The 20,848-nt window shown below is 41.5% G+C and overlaps 1 protein-coding gene across 6 annotated transcripts in view; it reads left to right on the top strand.

Annotated features, from left to right (window-relative positions):
• Nucleotides 1–20,848, top strand: part of LOC116391853 (ecto-NOX disulfide-thiol exchanger 2-like) — a 153,337-nt gene that overhangs the window by 68,951 nt on the left and 63,538 nt on the right. For all 6 annotated transcript variants that reach the window (XM_031862818.1, XM_031862821.1, XM_031862820.1 and 3 more), the window contains one exon: nt 12,436–12,567. In XM_031862818.1, coding sequence (XP_031718678.1) covers nt 12,436–12,567 — 132 coding nt within the window. The remainder of the gene's footprint in view (nt 1–12,435; nt 12,568–20,848) is intronic.

Below are 20,848 nucleotides of genomic sequence, written 5' to 3'. Positions count from 1 at the left end.
GAGAGAGAGAGAGAGAGAGAGAGAGAGAGAGAGAGAGAGAGAGAGAGTAAATGATGCTCAGCCACTGTATCGCCATTTGTTCTGGAATGAACCATTAACAGTCATCCATCTTAATGACAACTGGGAGTTGGTATGTAGTGATGGAGTAGTCTCACTGATAGGGAGATGGATGGAGAAAAGAGCATTAATGTCAAACTCGGCCCTGATCTTATAGCACATTTGGCTTCCTCTGCAGCAGTGTGGTGTAGGTTTGTCTTAAAAAACAACTATAGTTAGCCTCAAGTCCACAGATGAAGACCTGCATGCAGAACATGTATGTAACACACCCATCATGTACTCGCATGCATGTTTATTTGCTCCTCTTAGTGACTTGCTGCTGTTTATTTTCAGACAAAAGTAAGGAAGCCATAATTGCCTGACTTTAAAAGCACTGGCCTTTTCTTTAATCAAATGGCATATGTGTTTGAAGAGAAGTCTTCAAAAGGAAAGCTAGAGAGTGTGTGAGAGAGGGACGAGGGAAACAAAGAGAGAGGGTATAGATGCATATGCCCACATCTCAGCAAGGAGGAGGAGAGGACCTTTACTGGTCAATGTGGAGCATTGTGATTAATTTAGGCCATTGTGTGTCACATGAAAGTTCAAACATATTTTGGAATGAGGTGTAAAAGCAGGTAGAGTATCCCAATTCACTCTTTCTTCCATTAAATAGTCCTTCACTAGGCTGAATAGACATTCGGAACAAATGCCTTTGTCTCCTTCTTTATAACATGGAAATCCATTAATCTGACTGAGGGTAATGTTTCTCTGTTCATATCTCACATATAGAGTATTCCCATGACTCATTAAATGCTTTTTGTATTTAGGTCTAAGAAGACGCAGCACTGGAGTCTTGAAAAGTTTGGGAATACCCTCCTTTCAATTCCTGTTTCTTGAGGATGGTTTGAAGATGTTCAGAAACGGAAGCACTGAAACATAAGTGAGAGTCGTCCTCAGAGAAAAATATGTTCATCTTTTAACTTCTCTGTTTTTGTTTCGTTGTAAAACTAAGAGTGTGTTACAAGTGGAGCTTTGACCATTCTTCCTACCTGTTCTACCGTTGTGTTATGTCTCCCACGTAGCCCAGAATCAACAGCTTATTCAGGCTTTTTGTCTTTTTTGAGTTGTATTTGAATGAGTGACAAGACGGAGGCAGAGCATATTCTCTGTTGCACGTCTCTGAGGGATTGTTTTGACTGACAGCCCGCTATGGCAGATTTTTATTTTTTTGACAGACGTTATTCTTTTGACTTCATCTTTATTGTGCCTGATAAAAGTTTGTTTTGTCCCTTTCAGGCTTCTGTTTTTTTTCTGCCATAAGGGGTCTTCTTTGTCTTTCTGACTGACTGGCTGCTGAGCAGGAGGGCTGAATGTCATTGATTGCATCGTCCAGCACACATCACTCCGCTCTGATGAATCCTCGAGTCATATTCTGACTCGCTGTATAATAAATGAGCCAGATGAATCACACGAGGGAACCTTTAAGACGGCGTCTTTAATTAACTTATAATTACGGAACTTAAAATCCACTTCACATGGCACAGTTTGAGATTTGGATCACATATAGTTGAAATCACATAATTTAATGTGTGTTTTGTTTTATTAATCTGAAATATAAGCCATGCTTCCTGCTGTTGTTCTGAATATTTCACCCCGATTATGAAAACACAACAGGAGCTTTTTCCAATTACTTTTTCTAAGGGAGGCCTATGTAGTCCTTACTATAGTAATTACCAGTGTGCCTATCATTGTTCATTCAATAACTTCTCATACTGAGCTGTGACATATTTAATAGGTATAGTAAAGCCAATTTTATTGCTCTCTTGCAGGATTAGATTAGTATGTGATGCAGCCTACCATATGCTTGGAGTCCAATCTTGAGAAATGAGTTGAAGGAGTCTTTTATTGACTGTAAATAAATCCATTTTCACTTGTCCGTCATTTTTATATCAGCAGAATGAAAGAAAAACAAAGGGAGGAGCCCACCTGAGGGCATCAAGTCAAACAAACTAAATCAGGTGTGAAATAAGGACGTGTGTGTTTGTGTCCCTATGGATGGCTCATTCAATGATTGATGACTCTATGGAGACAATAAGGCGTACTATATTCAGGTGATGTGTAGCCAGTGACACCTGTTTGTTTCCAGTGTGTGTTGTTCAGAGAAAACACACACACACACACACTTGTGCAAACATGCAATCACTGCCGGAGACTGACAGAGCCACCATGGCTATGCAGGAACAGCACATAATCCCAGTTTGTCTGGGGGACAGAAGGGGAAATGAGCTTTGAGTGACGGGAGCAGGAAGCGGTGTTTGCTAACCGGCCTGCTCTTCCTGTTCCTGCTGCCGCTGCTGGGTGTCATACTTCTGTCAGGATGGATGCTGACCAGCTCCGGGACCTTGAAGCTCCTCCACTTAATTACCAAACACCTTTGTGACCCGATGATCAAGTACAAGTTTGTAAATGCGCCACTGTGTGCAGACGCCTCCTGCACCCGCACTCAGCGGGCGATAATGAGTATTTCAAGTTTTCACTGGTCAACTGTGATTCAGCCAATGAGGACAGCTAAGAAATACTTAGCTGATGGACAGGTGTGCAGAGTAAGTTGGTCTGCCTTATCAGTGCATGAAATAATCTAAATTACAAGCACTCCATCTGCAATTAAATGTCACCCTGTTGAGCTCAACTTGTGTCTTGATTGTAAAGATGGCTAAGCACCTCTCTTAACACCCTCACCTTCATCTCTTCTTCATGATTCAAAAAGAGTTAGCTTGTGAAATCATGAAGGGTTCACGCAGCTTTCACCTCAGCTGGTTTCAAATAATGAGAGAGCACTGAGCTCAAGTGTTTGTCCACTCAGCTTAAAGAACCACTGGAATGGAAATATACACTTGGTAGCTCATAATTCACTCAGGGGCTGTTGCTGTTTCACCAACAGTTGGTGTCAGTTAAACATTCCGTTGCGACGCAGGTCCATAACTGATGATGTTACGTGCACCTTTTTGTCACTCTCGTGAACAAGTGAAATACTCACAAAATGTCTTTTATCTACTCTGCAAATGGCATTTTTGGAGCACTGTCTGCAGGTACTCTTCATGCCAGTGGTTCCCAATCTTTTCGGGTGGGTATTGCTAAATCTTTCATGCAGTTGAAATGTTAATATTTAGATTGGTTTGGTGAGTAATCTTACCACTACTACTACTTGACTGAACCTCAGTTTTCCTGTTTATCTATTACTTTAGTAGAAGTATTTCATCCATTATACATTTCAACTGTTTCGTCAGTACTTAGCTATTTAATTCTAGCATTTATTTATTACTTCTAGCTATCTATTTGAAATTCTGTGCTCGCTTGCAAACTAGTTCTCGCACACAGTAACATAACTGAAACATGTAATGTTCAGGTGTCTGAACAGGTGACTTAATTTGTGGATATATTATTTTAATCAAATATTTTTTTTCAAATTAGTTGTGCTCCTCTACTATCTTTCCACGTAGCCCATTGGCACCAGCACACAGCAGAAGTACCCTCTGAGGTATGAGTATTACTCCAGGTTGGAAATCATTCACTGCTTTATAATATCAATGTTTTGTCGTCATTGATTTTTGCAGGATTTAGTTTTTCTAAATCCGTAATCATGTAATGTTAGCTTGTGGGTTGTAAGTGTACAGGAAAATATATAGTACAAGTTGGCTAATAGATAATCAGAAGATAATAGTGGTTAATCTTTACTTACTTAAATTATTTAATTCAACCAGGAAAGTTTGCTGAGATGTGCCCACACTTTGTTACTTCACGTTCACAGAGTGTCCCGCTTTTGGGCCTGAAGCAGCTCCACTGCAGCAGCCGGTGATAAAGTTCCTTCATCTCGGCCTAATCGATGATATTTGAGGGAGGTGAGAGTGTTGGTCGTTTGGTCTCTTCTCCCACATTTTCCCCCGTCGACCTAGAAATTCGAAGAAGTGGCTTTCAGTCACAAGTCCAGTTCTGTAAACTCTAGTCTCCTGCTGCCCCAGAAATGTTTTATGTGGATCCAGCACGTTATCTGCCCTCACTGCACTACTGTCCACATGCAGTCCCCTTTATATCCGGTGGTTATAGAGCGGGCTTAGCAGGTTCTGTTGTCAGAGCGGAGTCTGGGCCACAGGGAGACAACAAATTATTTCTGGCCGTAAAATATATGGAAAATGAAATGTCAAAAAACCTGAAGATAGTCTCACAACACAACTGCTTACAGGTCCCTGAATTATTCAGAAGTTTTCTTCCTATTTAGTTTGTTTGTTTAAACAAAAGACATTTGTGTCTGCAGCATATTCACCATTTAATGCGGTCGTAGGTGGTGTCTCCAGACTCTCATTTTTCTTGCTGAATTCCTGAAGGTATGCTACTGTACTTGCCTGAGCGGTATAAACTCACCGCAGGCAAAATAGAGATGGAATACAGCAGAATTACCTGTTCCCCAATGTTCACAATGCCTGAAGTTGTTTGGGCTTATCCATAACGGTGAGGAAGCAAAGTGAAAGTAAACCCCCTAAGCCATGGCAATTCTTTTCTTTCAAAACAGTGTCGGCCATCATTCTCTGGAGTTTATGTTTTTCATAAGTTTTTGTTGGACGGTTGGTGTTAGAAAGTGATTTAAAATTGCTCCTCAACTAGATATTAATATGTGTGTATGGATGCACTCCATGCTGAGGATAGAGCTGCATGCTGGTATTTCTGCCTACTTATGAGTACTTTTGCAAACCATTGGCTGCCTGTGGATGATTAAGATAAAACTCACTGGTTTACAGTCTGAGCACCCGGTTTGATTGACAGAGAACTGATAAGGAGTAGCTCACTGTCAGAATACATGTGATGTGGCAGCTTTGGAGGTTGTTAGGATCAGCAGGCCAATCAGTATTTCCCGTGTTTGATTATTCATCAGTAAACATTCTGCCTCTGCCTGTCGATGACACTGCCTCCATATTGAATGCTTTTATAAGGCTTATTAGATTAATTGTAGGTGATGAAGACACATTTGCTGGCAGTAGAGACCTCAAGGGTAGAGGGAGAATGGATCAATCAATCGTGTCCAACTCAAACCTCATAATGAGCTGGAGGAGATTTATATTGATTGAAGAGAACTCAAGCTTTTCTTTCCCGATCTCTATTATCTCTCTATTACTCTCTCTCTCTCTTTCTCTCTCACACACACACAAACATCCACTTTTACCTCATATGTCTGCCTTTTTAACTGTCATGAAGAAAGAGACGTTCATTGTAATAATATGGAACAAGAACCAGAACTTGCATAATGTATTTCTGTCATCTAAAAAAGAGAAGACGCTGCAGAAGATAATTTACCAGTAAAAAACTGTGCCTTTTAGAAGATTATTCTTTTGTTCGCACAGAAATATGTCGGTGGTCAACACAGATCCAGATATCTTACACAGATACCAATTTTCTTGACTGACTAGTTTTCTCCCTGTCGACGTTTTGAATCTGCGGATTACGGTTGTCCAATGCGTCACACGACTGTTGCACATGTCGTGCCAGCAAATGCAATGAATCGCTGTTTCATAAAGTCTGGTGGTTGCAGTGATACCTGCACTCCACATACGACACAGACGGTCTTAATCTTAAGGTCATATTGCAACGAAACATCTAAAGGGGGTTTATCACTGTCTTCATGCTCTGCTGCTTCTTCTTTTGCTAGTGTTCTAGTTTCTCGTGAGCTGAGCTCTATATATAAAGATAAATTGGAGGTCTTACACAACGCCGCTCTAATTATTTGACCCCCTACTGGTTTGTATGCGCTGTAAGTAACAGATCAAAGCAGTGGAGAAAGTGAAGATATAAAATATTAACAATGTTGTGTCTGTAGTTGTGCATGTGTGTGCACCAGGGAAGAGGGTTGAGTGTTTGATTGACAAGGAGATTTAGAATGACGTGTGAGAGCAGCTGTGTGTGTGCAGCAATAGGCTCAACATCTCACTGTGTCCTTATGAACCTTTTCAGCAATGGTGTATTACATTTGTGGGAAACTTATTGATGTTCATTATCGTTTTTCAGTTTATTTTTCTTATAGAAAAACATCCTGGCCCACTAGCTATGTATTGCATACTAATCTCGACATCCCGGCTATATCCTAAAGTTAACTAGTTATCCTGAAGCTAGGCTTCCTACATGCTTGCCAGTAACTTATTTAAAGAGCTTGGTCTCTAAGATTGGCAGCGTTGTGTTGAAAAGCAAGGTTCAGACTAAATTCTCACAGTTAACTTGAATGCATCAGTTTTCTCTCTCTCTGCGTTTCTCTGCAGAGCATGTGCGATTGTCGGTAGATATCCGAACAAACAGGTGTGGGAGGGCAGAGCGAGGGGAGATTGTCCACTAGTTCATCGATCACGGATGGCGTCGCTCTCTCGGATGGATAAAAAATATATAAAACATGCTAAAAGGGCGCCAAAAGTGCCTTTAGAGGCCATTAATATACCTGGGCGGCCGCCCAAGTAAAGTCTTTGTGAGAGAAACACTAAGTGTTCACTCTTTCATTACAATTACTTTCACGTTGGTACACTCCACTCTGGCTATAGTCAAATGTATGATAGATTGCACTTTGTTGGGATGATCCAGGTTTTATGCTGATGTAGTTTCTCTTGCCTGGTTGTGCTGATGTTGACTATAGGTGAGGAGGGTATATAAAGGCACACACACACACACGCACTCCCTCTCAGTGAGGTCAAAAAGCCATCCACTACTAGAAGGCAGTTTTGCAATCCGTGCATTTTATTGTGCCTGCTGTGTGTTTTCATGATTAAGGATTCGCTTGATGCCGGTGAGCATTCCCTGACACACATTTTCATTTACAATAAGTATGTGATGAATTATGTGACAAACTGTGTTATTTCCTCCTTTTGGAAAATTGGGCCGGTAATGGAGTGTTTATGCATTTGTATTTTATATATAAAATTAGGTTATTCAGAGTGATGCAGTAAATTAAAAGAGATAGCCAAGACAGATATTGTTATTTTGTATATATTATATTTCTTTCATCGGCTTCCTTCCTTCTTTCTTTCTCTCTCCCCACCTCGGTGGAACTTGTCCCTCTTTTCCACCTCTCTCTTTACGATAGTGGTTTGCTATTGAAAGCTTGCTCATTGTGGTCTAAAATGGTCCCAAGCTTCTCTCTCGGTTGGGAGTTTTACAGCCAATAGGCCTTTAAAATGGCTTCATTTCCCATCAGCCCCACCCCCCCGAGGGAGCATTTAGTGGAGCTAAAGGCCAATCAGGAGAGTCCAGGAGATCAGTAAAGCCTCGGTCTGAAATCAATCCTCAGAGTTCACGAGCTCATGACTCGGGGGCACAGGGGGAATCAACTTCCCATCGACAAATTCATTTTAACCAGACGGAGTCCCTTCAGAAAGACCTCAAGCCTGTCATTATCAATTATAAAAGAAAAGAAAAAGATACAAGACATAATAGACAACATGTGCTAAATATTGGGGACACCTTGTTAAAAGCAATTATTCATTTGCCGTATTAAATGTGCCAAACCCAAGGGAAGCAAACGGACGAAAGGAGGATTTTCAAATGTTGAATCTTGAGCTGCAGCTTCATTTAAGAACACTTTAAGTTCAAACACTCAGCTGTGAGCATGAAGACGTAAGATTAATGAAAAAGGAATACTGTTTCAGAAGGTTCCTACCTGTTGCTTAAACTGCGTGTGAAATAATGAATGCATCTCCGCTGGCTGCTGGCTACCACAGTGCAACGAAATTGTCAGTGGATGGACAGCAATTGGCTGTGGGGTTCAGACCAAATTGACAGAAAGTACTGTATGGCCAAGGGTACGCGCTGGAATGGAAATGAAATTTCATGATCAGAGGCAGCAGAGAAATCAAATGTAATATTCTGTCAGAAATTCATTTACCACTGCAGGCAAACCACAAATTGACTTATTAGACCCCAGAAACCAGTGTGAAGAGAATAATTTGTCTTTCTCAGTGGACTTATTTCATTAGCAAAACAATACATAACTTTGATAGTTGGCCAAAAATACTGCTGACTCTGCTCACAAGATCAGCGAATACAAGCAAGTAGACTCAGCTCATGAGTTTACATTTTACAATATCCGACACAGCAGGAAGTGTAAGTCTAAGAAATTGACAAGCACTGAAGAATTTGTCTTTGCCGAATTAGATTTGCAATATAACTGCATGTCTATATTCATGTTCAATTCTTGAGTCACCGAAATTAAAATGCTCTTCAGGCGTTCTTTGGCAGAGGAAAGAGGAAGGAGGAAAAGTTATATTAAAAGCTTTCATTTAGTCGGGCATATTGGTTAAAAGGTTTGGCTGCTTTGACATGACATTGTCTTCATCGGGGGGGGGGTCCTTACATTACCCACAATGCAACTCAACCGCCAACAGTTGAATCGGAGATTCAGGTGTGTTGGCCTCGAGCAGAAACGATGAACAGAGTGCTTGTTACTTGAATACTTTCTAACATTTATCTTCCTCTTTGAATTAGACCAGAAGATCAATACCACTCTCAGTTGATTAGGTGACTGCAGATGATTAGCCTAGCTTAGCATAAGAGAGTGGGAACATGGGAGAAAAATTCCCCCACCAGCAACTCTAAATGTTACCAATCCGAGTCGCAACTTAGTACTAAATCAAATTATCCACAACTCTCAGAAATAATTGTGTGGAACAGCATGGTACCACATGTTGTATTGAGATGACTCTCAATAATGAATTTCGGATTCAGCAGCAGCAGCTTTCAAACTTTGTCCATGACTCTGTTACTTTAATCTCCTCTTGAACCACCTGCTTAAAAGTAAAGGGCTTTCAACTGTGACTCTGTTAATGAGACACACTGCTTGATAGAGTGAAGGGAGCTCTTTAGGTGAGTTGGTTTTGCACATTACTGCTGCGTTCTATTGTTTCCAACGGATGATGTGAGCATGATAACATTAAAAGCAAATATCTGACGAAGGAAATAACATCAAATAGATTCAGATCAACTTTTTTCAAATTTACTGTGCTGGTGTATTATTAAACTGTTTGTAGGATAGTACAGTTTGGATGCCTGTGTGTTGTCTCCGTCTGCCTTTGTTTTATTGAGCTGCACATGCCTTTGGTGCACTTTGTGCAATTTGACCTGCTTTGTTCTTTCTATAGGTACAAAAGGGCTGCAGTTTTCCATCAATAGTTAGCAAATCAGCAAAGATCTCTCTTATGTAGTAATTGACAGCTAGACAAGTGGATCCCCTTAAAATCAAATTATAATGTTTCCATGCGAGGAAGGGTTTTAACCTCTTATATGTTTTCTGAGGGCACTCATACAACTTTGATTGACATGTGTTAATTTAATAGGCTGGAAGGCAAATTTAATTAATTCTTGTAAGTGGGGCACAGAGAAGATCGACATCACACTGGTTGACAAACCCATCGAAGACCGAGGACAAGGGTGACAAGTAATCTTAACTGTAGGTCCGCTTATTGGCTTTTTTAACTGTTAACCATATCTCAAAATTGCAGACGCAAATTGAGTTGTCTGCTTTGTCATGGAGATGCTGCAGTTGTAATGAGGTTTCATCAATATGTCATTTAGTGTCACACCAAGTATGAAACGTTGGCCATGTGATAATGGATGGTCTCATGTGGGAGATGGGAGTTTAAAGCTCCAGAAAAAGCTTGTAAGTGGTGTCCTGGTGTGCACTTCATACAAATAATACTGTGGTTTGTATAAAATAATTAAATAAGGCATAAAGAGTTCAAAAATTGTCAAAGAGTCACTCTACAATTACTCAGGCTTGCTGCAGGTGTTACTGGCAACGTTTGTTGGCTTGTGTATGCAGCAACTCAAGAGTACCTTATTGCTGACAAATGGTCCAAACCTTGTGGAGATTGATTCATCATTTCATCTCATGTGTAACTGATGCTTTGTCCTCCAAAGTAGCAACCCACACAAACGCACCACACCACTCTCTCACTTACTCTGAGCTGGCACGCGATCTCGTTTGTTAAAAAGACGTAAGAAAGTGGCGAGTGGGCCGATAGCAGAGGAAAGATAACAGCATGACAGGGTGAGAAATGTTGTAGTAGTCGGGAATCTATTTCTGACATCTTTTACAAATCTTTTTTCAAATCAGCATTTTACAACCAACAGGATAGTGGGCAGTCTGTTGTTAAACCCCACACAGTCCGTTATCACTCCTTGTGTTGTAAACCTGCGTTCAAATGGTCATGGACGTGTAGTAAACCTTTATGTTCCCCCCACTGTATTATCTCTTCCCCGGGTGTACTACCATCCAGTCAGCAGCGCAGCTAATTGGGTTGTAAGCAGTTAACAGGCCTGTGAAGCTCCTGTCGGGAACACAGCAACACCACAACGACGAATGCGTTATCGGGCCTCGCCATGACAACATAGAGACAACTTTTAATGAGCGGGTCTGAGCAGTGATGCTGCTGTTGTGTTAGTGGAATTTAGAAGAATATTAATTAGCAGAATGAAAGGCAATGTAGAACAGTCCTGTTGCTAATAGACAAGCACGCTGGTGCTGATGAGTTCCCCTTTGTCAAAGCCTCTTTGGCAAAACACAGCCTTAATTATTAATACATAAATAAATACATTTTGAAATTTCATAATTACACTATATTATATCTACAGCAATATGGAAAACATCTCGGTGTTTTGTTTGTAAACATCTCACCAGCATATTTTTTTAGAGAAGAAGCACAATAAGCTGTTCTGTCAGCTCGATGGTGGTATTTCTTATCTGAATGTGGTGCTATAAAAACAACCGCAGACAGGAACAGGCCAGGGACACACACACACACACACACACACACACACGCGCGCGCATTGTGGGGGAAAAAACTTTTTTGAGGTGTAAGATCCCAGTGCTGTTTAGTGCTGGTTTGTATTAACACAACTAAGTGTCATGGAAGAGAAAGACAGGCTTGTGGCTCAGCCAGCAGCGGCCGCCGCTCGCTAATTTACAGGTCTGCCAGCGAGAGCTCAACCAGCAAGAGTTATACGAGCACTCGGAGCTATGAAATGAACTCCAGATCGAGAGAATCAGCCGCCAGGTGGATGTGCGATGTGTTACTGTTGACTTAACTGCAGGGTTTTTTATCTGTGGGGATCTGAATATGTTTGCTTTTCTATGAAAGACTTAGGACTTGGCAGAGAACCATGAGCCTGAGGTTTTGTGTGGCAGCTCATACAGTATGTGTGTTTGTAGTCGTCGGTTGGAGAATTTTCAGTGATTTTATGCCTCAGAAATAACATCTGCATTTTTACTTGAGGCAATGTTATATGTGTACTGCTTTATGCCCTTGTGTGTTGTACGTCAAGTTGAACTTTGGTCAGGTCTTGTATTTGTCAAACTTCTAAGAATCGCTCTACCGCAAAAGGATCAACTGAGGCGTAAAAAAGTTGAGTTGAGAGTGAGGAATAAAACACATTTATCAAGCAACTTACTTGTACTCAAAGTGAAGTGTGGGAGTGAACTTCAAAAGCTCCATCACACGATTAATCACATGTATGATCCGATCAGGGATAGCCAGTCATAGATGCAGGTTTACTCTGCATCTGCTCCATTTTTTTTTAAAATATCTGCAAAAACATGTCATTTAAATTTTTTGTTATACTTCATTTTAATTGCGCATCATCCTTAATATCTCCAGTAACAATTAACATGAGAAATACCAACAATCTATTGTATTTAAATACAAAATAGGGATAACATGACGTTAACTTACATACAATAAAAAGGGTTTCTATTCTATTCTATTAAATCCCAAATTTAACTTTTAGCAGTTATAGCTGTCTTTTTTGAGTTGCAGTGTTCTTCAACCGGATGTTCTGAACAAACCTCAATGCGAAGAGTAGAGAGTGTCTGTGTGCTTGTCGTTGTGTCTGTACGCGTGCATGTGTGTGTGTGCGTGTGTGTGTGTGTGTGTGTGTCAGCATTGTCAGTCAGAGCAGCTGCAAACTTTTGAGCAGAGGTCGTAAGTCACCGGGTCACTGAGACAGGAGGTACCAAGAGGCCAGACTGAACCTCCGTGCGGTAGTTGAACAAACAACTTTATGAAGAGGAATATAAATGACAGTGTCAAACTGAAAGCAGGGTCACAGTGGCCTCACGTCTCCTCGCTCCTGTGACAGAATTGAAAGTAGGTTGGAGATCACCAAGCACTCGTGTCAAAAAGGTATAAGATTTTATCATAAAAGAAAGCCAGGGATTTGACACCTTAAATGTAGTTCTGGTTTTGACCCTGGACTTTCCCTTAACCCATCTAAATCGGTGCACATCTTTTTGGAGTACTTCAATAATGATCCACAAAGGAAATTTTATATTTTAAATCTCACTTCCTTTCATTTGTCTCTCTCTCGCTCTCTCTCTAGATGGGAACTGTAACCTGACCATGGCTTCTACCTCCATGACAATGCCCATGTCAGACCACAGCCCCTGGGCAACAGCCATGAGCAACCTGGGGATGCCTCCACTAAGCATGACTGGACAGCAGCTCATGCCAGGTACCACAGAAAACATACATGCTGCCAAACAGGTCACACAATGGCACACAAACAAAAGTGCGCTGTATTGTACAGTGTATATATATATATTGATGTGGGAATTTATATCCCACAGCTCATTGTATTTTTTTCCAAGATTTAAGTCGACTTTGTGGTTCGAAGATATGCTGTAAGGTATAGCTGCCTACGTGCTTTTAGAGGTGGCAGAAACAGACACCTTAAGGTTACAGAACCTTTTTTGGTTGTTGCCTTGAATCCACTGACTGACTGGGAAAGAAATATGTGTAGGAGGATATATGAGTAACAGTGTTTCCTCCCCCTCCGCTGCCCTCAAAGTACCCTTGAGCAAGTAGGTGAGCATCAGCACTGGAGAAGCTGTACTCATCGCACATGGGCAGCTCCCGATGCGTCAATGTTTGAATGTCTGGAGCTTCCCCTCCTCTGCATCCACTCCCCCAGGCAGTTATAATTAAGGATGTGCTGTTAGCTCACTTTCCTGCTTTGAAAATGACGAATGTGTCCAGAGGACGATGACATGTGTGTGTGTTTTTATAACTGTGAGGGCGGTAAGTCAACCTTGTCTGACTGTACAGAGTCCAGCTGGAGCTCAGGGTGTTTAGAGTATGTGTGGTAACCCCTTCAAGGAGTGTCCTCGCTGTTCCACTAGTTGCACACTCAGAGTTAGTAATCCTATCCCGCCCCCAAGGGCTTGGCTAGGTTCATTCTGATTGGCTGAGCACATGCAGGCACACTGTAGTGTAGGTGAAAGGTTTGTGCATTTTTTGGAAATTGTTTTATTTCTTGCCCAGAGATGGATGAGACCAGGTCACAAGGTTGAAAAGGATTTTAAATGTCATTGTACGACAGGGTTGCACAAAAAAAATGTAGATTGTTGTCCCAATTTGCTACATAGGAAAGAAAAAAAAAACTATACTATATATGGATAGTGGAGAATGAATTAAGGAGTCTCACAGCTAGAGAAAAAAGGCTGTTTTGAAGTCTGGTGGTTCGGCAGCTCATACTTCTGTATCTCATTCCAGACGGCAGCAGGGTGAACAGGTTGTGGCGGTGGTGGGTTTTGTCTTTTAAATTCCCTTTAGCTCTTCACAGGCTCCTCTTCCCACCATTATCACCGATGCTCAGTAGATGGGTACCAATGATGATCTGGGCGGTTTTAATCACCCGCTGTAGAGCTCTCCTGACCCATGCCAGTTTTTTAAATGTTTGCAGTCAGGATTCCTTCTATTGCACTTCTGTAAAAGTTGACAAGAAGTTGGCACGGGAATTTTACCTTCTTAAGTTTCCTTAAGAAATAGAGCCGTTTACGAGCTTTCTTCACTAGTATGGAGATGTGTGATGACCATGTCGGGTTTTTTGTGATGCTGATTCCCAGGAACTTAAAACTGCTAACTTGCTCCAGCTCTGCACTATTGTGCGTCTTCGCCTCCTTCTTTCTAAAATCAACAATCAGCTCCTTGGTTTTACTGACATTGAGCAGTAGGTTGTTCTCTGATCACCTCTCTGCAAGGTTGTTGATTTCCTCTTTATATGAAGTCTCATTGTTGTTTGTAATCTGGCCGATGAAGGTAGTGTCATCTGCAAACTTCTCAACAGAGTTCTCTTCAAGTTTGGGGTAGCAGTCGTGGGTGTACAGCGTGAACAGGAGGGGGCTGAGCACACAGCCCTGGGGGCCTCCGGTGTTCAACACTAGAGTGGAGGAGGTTTGGCTGCCAATCCGAACAGCCTGGGGTCTGTTTGTGAGGAAGTCTAATAACCAGTTGCAGAGTGAGGTTTTCTCAAGCCCAGAGTGCTCGGTTCATGTGTTCAAGTTTCATGGGGGAGATTGTGTTGAAGGCTGAGCTGAAATCAACAAACAGCATTCTGATGTAGGTGTTGTTATTTTCCAGATGAGTGATGGCTGAGTGGAGAGCAGTGGAGACGGCATCCTCTGTGGATCTGTTGGCTCTGTATGCAAACTGGTGAGGGTCCAGGCTGGCTGGGATGTTGGTTTTGAATGTGCTGGAGAACCAGTTTCTCCAAGCACTTCATCAGAATGGGGGTGAGTGCCACAGGGAGATAGTCATTTAGACTAAACACTGCAGAGCGACACCTCTCTCATGTCTGTATATAAATGAACCTACAGCCAGCAGTCGATTAGCTTAGCTTAGCATAAAGACTGAGAGCAGGGGGCAACAGCTAGCCTGGCTCTGTCCAGAGGTAACAAAATCCAACTACCAGCATTTCCAAAACTCACTGCGGGACTATTTCTTGGCCAGGTGCAGTGATTTTGAAACAATGAGACTCACTGACTCCACCAAAGAAGACCCTGTGAAACTCAAATAATGTATTTTTTGTACGGATTCAACAAAGGAATAATAACATGTTGCTTGGCTAGTTTTGGAGGCTAGCTGTGTCCCCCTGTTACCGGTCTTTCTGCTGAGCTAAGCAATCCGGCTGCTGGCTGGAGCTTAATTTTTAACCGAGATGATGGTGATATTGATCTTCTTATCTAACTTTCTTAGAATTATGGTTCATCCCCAACATGTATCAGAGGGTTCAGCCTGTGTGCTTAGAAATAGAGTTATGATGTTTAACTAGTGCCTGCTTTGGTCAGGTCACATTGGGTCAGCAGCTGACAATGTGCCAGCATGTAGTGTGTGTGTGTTGCCATATCAAATGTGCCAAGAATATAATGTTTGTGCTCGCTGATCCCTTCTGTAAAACCTAGCTCGCTTAAAGCCAAGATATATAAACACGTCAACATCCCTATAATCCCTCCAAGGCCTGGTTTCTTAAACTACGGTTCACAACCTCAACTGAGACATGAGCAGACTTCTGTTGTTGAAGAGTGTGACTCAGTCAGTGGATACATATATGCCCTGCAAACACAAATGCACAGTTACAGCACAATAACACAAAAACAATCAATAGCAAAAGCTATTTTAGCAAAAAACATAAACTTCAGGACACAAGATGGTGGTTTAAGTTTTTCTCACCAAGAAGAGGCAGCTCCCTTTGTTGAACCAAGAATACAGTTCTCCGGTTAATGTTGTTTACAATTTAACAATGAAAGTGTCATCTCGAAAATAGTTTGTGTTTTACATGGGGTTTCAGACTAACAATTGGCAAAACATCACAACTGAACTGGGTGTTGGTTGGTGAACTACACTTAAAAAAAATGCTAAATTCCCCTTTTCAGGCACTTTTGCAGCATTTAATTCACAGGAGCTTGTGTTTTCTGTCTGTCAGGAATAGTTTTTTGAGTGAGAAAAATGATCTCTCTCAAATTGCTTTCAGAAATAGACTTTTAACTCATCTACATTCATTTGCAAAGTATCACAAGGAGAGTTGCATTCATTCTGACCCATATTTAAAAGTAATCGTTAAAAAAGAAAATCATTAAATATGAATAAAAAGACACTCTGAATTAATTAAAAGCTCAAATCACAAGGTCCAATTATTAAACTGTATTAAATTTATCAATATGTTATGTACAAGGACTCAATTATTCCCACAGGGCAATAGTAGCAGTATTCACAGCCGACCTGACTCATACAGTAAGTGAACTAATTGCCTGCATTAGGGCAACCAGAGGGCCCGCAAGGAACGCTTGAAATGTCCTACAGGAGAGCTGCAAACAGAGCCGAGTAGCCCTTTAGGCTCACTATGCAACTTGGGCGGGGCACTGCAAATTACGCAAGGGCCCCAGCTCCTTCTTGTGTGGAAGTGCGTGTTGATGTTACCCCCTGATTATTCTAATGCCATAACTCTGGGAACAGAATGGAGGACTGCGACTATATGTCACATTTGGTCAGATACAAAGGGTTATCCAAGATGGCTTTGATGTTGTGCCTCATCTCCCTCTCCGCCCCGGCCTCCACAATGTCCAGTTCCAACCTGATCACCCAGCTGGCTTTTCTTAACGGCTTGTTGAGACCGCTGACCTCCTAGCCTTGATGCAGAGCACTGGCTAATAAAGACTGTTAAAAGATCTGCAGGAGCCTGAAGGATCTGAGGCTCCTCTGGAACAACAGCGCTCTGTCCCTTTCTGAATAGATATTCAGTGCTGTTAGTCCAGTCCAGTTTTATCATTAATTTGAAAGCCAAGGTCCTTATGAATCCACTTCCCACTTCACTTCCCTTCTGGTAGTAAACCACCAGAAGCTCTTTGGTTTCACTGGAATCATACATGTCAATAAAATGACTTCAAACTTCAATTTCGCCAAAAATGTATATCTAATACCTTTTATTTTAATTCCTTAAAGTCTTTACTACTTAAACTGTATGAGTCTGGACAGACATGGATTTAAACTTCAACTTGAGCGGTTGGCGGAGGCATAAAACCGCAAGGCAGTCATTTTAGTTTCACCTCTTTTGCCCAGGTGGCAAAGAAGGTAGAAGAAGAAGATGAGAAGAATCTCATCAAGAACTTAAATCTGTCCCTTTCACAGCAGTGTATTAAATTCATTGTATTTTCTTTGTGCGTAATAGATGAAGAATGAGATTGCTGTGGTTGGTATTAGGCCTATATATTGATTTGATGATAGAACCTTTATCCCTGGCCAGGTCCGATGTTAGTTTATGTTGGCAATTGAGATTGATCCAATAAAAACAGATACACTGAGCTGACTCCGGGAGATTGAGTTATGACTCCATGACTGTGTAAGCAACACTCACATGCACACACAAACACATTCACACAACAGCTGACATTATAGTTGACTGATTAATTGTGACAGCATCCTGTCACAGTTAGACAGATTCTTCCGCCATCTCGGTTTTTCTCACGTTGCAATGAGGTTAAAGGTTATGAAAAAAAGGCCATTCAACGAGGTTGAAACTCACGGATTCAACATGGAAACTACTCATGATCATAATGAACACCAATCACAGAGCTGTGTCATTAATATGTCCCTGAAAGGCACACAACAGCTCATTCAAATGAATTGTGTTATACCACTTCATTAACAGTGTTATCCACAACGCTGGCTAAATATTTTAAAGCGGAGCGCTTTGAGATTAATGAAGCATTGGTGCTTGTGCCCATCTGTTTATTATTTTCCAATGCCATTACAGCCTCAGAGAGCACTTCATTGTTAAGTAGTCGGCATTGAGTGCATTACATTCAGGCTTACTAATATCCCTTAACATAAAGTTATGCTCCTCTGTTTTGTGGGGGTTATTTTTCAGCCTTATTTGTGGTACTTAGCGTATGCTTTTCATGCATGTGTTTGCATCCATGCATTTGATTGTCAGTAGTATCCATATTTAAGATAAATGGTTATGAAAGTTGCCACCCTACTACTACCATGGTTCTCCTAGTGAATTATATTTGTGTTTTTTACTGCTCTCACTCTAAAAACAGCCTCTGCCAACTCTCCTTTCAAGAGTATCATAAACATTACCGACAGAGTGGGGAGCTGTCTGTGATGGAGATGGAGGGAAACACTCTTGCCCACGCGTCGAGAGGCAGAGGTGTTCGCAGGGATTTGATCTGTGTGGCAAACAATGGATAAGGCCGGAGCTGCGGTGATACATCTTCATTAAAGTCGTTTTGCTGAAGCAGTGTCTGAAGGGTGGTGTATAGAGGACAGACGGGAGGAGACAGAGATGGAGAGGGAGGAGGGTCGGGTGAAGAGGACAGCTGTGGCTCCCCTCATGGATCATCTGGAATAGCAGCTGGTGCTTCCCTACCTTTGCCTCTTCCTTCCTCCTCTCTCCTTCCCTGTTCACCCTATTTCCCTCCCTCTCCTTCTCCTACCCGACATCTTCATTAATGTCTCATTACAGCTGAGTCAGCCGCTGTAACCCACAGCCACATTAGAGCACGCGCTGCTCATTCGGTTGTTAGGGACCTGAGCTCTTCACAGTTTTTTCGCCTTCACTCATACGCTCTGCAAAACTCAAGCAGCACATGAGATAAACTGGCAAACTGAATGCATATAAACTGAAGGAAGGAACAGAATACAACTATAGTACTGCGCTCTTCATCCTCATGATTTAAACTTCTTTAAACACCTTTAGTTCATTCCGTTTGCACTGCACTATAATCGTTTGAGCTATCACTCGTTTTGTGAGAGCATCGGTTATTTATTTTAGATGTTACATATTTTCCGTTCGGAACAGAACCCTGTCAAATAATCTCCATGCACGTCATGAAATCAGTGAGGTATTTTTTCTCAGCGGCGCTCGGTGTTATCCATCTGCAGACAGACGAACGGACACTTTGTCAGACAGGATGAATTCATTCTCTTTGAGGTAATCCGACCGGTTCTTTTTCTTTTACTCCACTCCTACCGTCTCTGTCTGTCTCTCCTTTAACCATTTATGAAGCTGAAGTCTCAGGTCAATCAAAGTTGACTGCTAAGTGCAGTGCGTCCACTTGTCCCTGTTCTGCCTGCACTCAAACAAGCAGCTGAAAGGAGGCCTCCAAGCAGCAAACCTGACCTCTGCTGCACTCCATCCATAATCCATAGGGTCAGTAGACTTTTCTAAGCGGTCTGCTCTGAACATACTCGGCGCACACACATGCATGTCTTCCCCATCGGCTGATATATTGTTATTTTAAACTCTCCAAAATTGATATCGGTAGCAGCCTTAAAATATAGTATGGGTTATGGTTGTGAGTTATCAAAGATTTTTTAAAGGCCCTGCACACTCACACAGGTATTTTCACTTAGTCTGGTTGATGGCTGATTAGACCTCTCAGACTGAAGGTGGGAAGAGTTATGCTGGAACTATGTGCAGTCACCCGACTGCATAATGTAATTTGTCCCGCTCTGGCAGTTGCTTCAAAGCTTATGAGAGCGAGGGAGGTGTCAATCAAGCAAAGTCTGTACACGCCCACACAGTCCTGAGAAAACCTCTAATCGGGCACAATAATTGACACCTGTGTTGGTGGACCATGGCTGTGCAGGGCCTTTAAACCCAGCAACATTGACGGGACTTTTAAAAAGCTGCATGAATCAAGTGGGTGAAGTAAATACCTCCAATACTGTACGGCAGGTAACTGCTCATTATACCACAGTGTGACATTGTTCTATTCCTAAACATGTAAAATACACTGTGTACATGTGTACATATGAAAGCTTTGGGGTTGTTGAAAGCCTGATTCTTGGCCAGGCTAAAAGATATTGGACTTTTTATCAAGCGAACAGACATGAAATCAATATAATCTGCTGGTACGAAAACAAACAAGTGTATTTCCCAAAATGTCATCAGTTATCCTTTGATTTCAGAGTCCCTGCATTTCATCCGCTATGATTTAATCGAGGCTGACCAGACAGCTGCACCAATAGATTGTGAAGCACTTTGTCAATTCTACTTTAAGATAAGTGCTATATAAATAAAGACGATTATTGTTATTAAAGTATCACTGGTTAGGACAGATAATATGACAGATTGAATAAAGAGGTGGTCCTGCAAAAGTGTCATCACTTTGTCAGCATGAAAAAAAAATGTCTTGTTTTAATTTAATTCTTTGTTATCTGACATTTTGCATTAGTCATTTGTCAATCTGTAACATATCCATCTTATTTTTAGAATTAAACAGTTTTCTTGTCAATGTGGTAGCAGCAGACAGACTTGGGAACAGTCTGAATCAGGTTGTTTACATGCCTGTTCATAACACCAGTCATCTGAATTTGATGAAGCTTGTCAGTGGTGTAACAAGTAACGGTCAAAACAAACCATTATATGTGTCACCTATTGGTGCAGAAAGGGGCTGAATCATATTTTGTATCGCCATGTTTAAACACTGTAGGCCTGTCACATCAGCACGTAAAACGATGTGTAGATTTATGTATACTGTTTAACAGAAACATGTAAATGTGGCAAAAAGAAGTCAGATTGCATAGAAGTCTATGAAATAATGACCCTACCTCCCACTTGATTGATTACCTATTATCACTTTGAAGTCAGAGGTTGTGTGAGCAAATGGACTCCTTGTGGCCAGAGTATACAGAGTTACTATTTTGTCAGCACTGAATGTTGTTGAATTCAGTCAGGTAAACTTTTATTCAGTTTGAGTTGTGTTGACCATAAAGATGAGAAGTGTTTTGATCTCTAGATATCTTAATGGTCAGGGTTGTGTATTTTGTGTTATTGTTGGGAAATTGAATGTTTGTTGAGTTTGTTTTTTCACTGAGTCATGCACCAAAACTATGATGATGGCAGAGTTCTCCTCCATCTCTCCCCTCTCTGGCGAATGTAATTACATCTATCTCGCTGTTTTGCTCTCTCTCTCTCTCTCTCTCTCTCTCTCTCTCTCTCTCTCTCTCTC

The sequence above is a fragment of the Anarrhichthys ocellatus genome, unplaced genomic scaffold (genome assembly GCF_004355925.1).
Source record: "Anarrhichthys ocellatus isolate YVR2014 unplaced genomic scaffold, GSC_Weel_1.0 scaffold27, whole genome shotgun sequence".
NCBI classification, from domain to species: Eukaryota; Metazoa; Chordata; class Actinopteri; order Perciformes; family Anarhichadidae; genus Anarrhichthys; species Anarrhichthys ocellatus.
The sequence above is the reverse complement of the archived record's forward strand: the minus strand, read 5'-3'. Positions and strand labels throughout refer to the sequence as shown.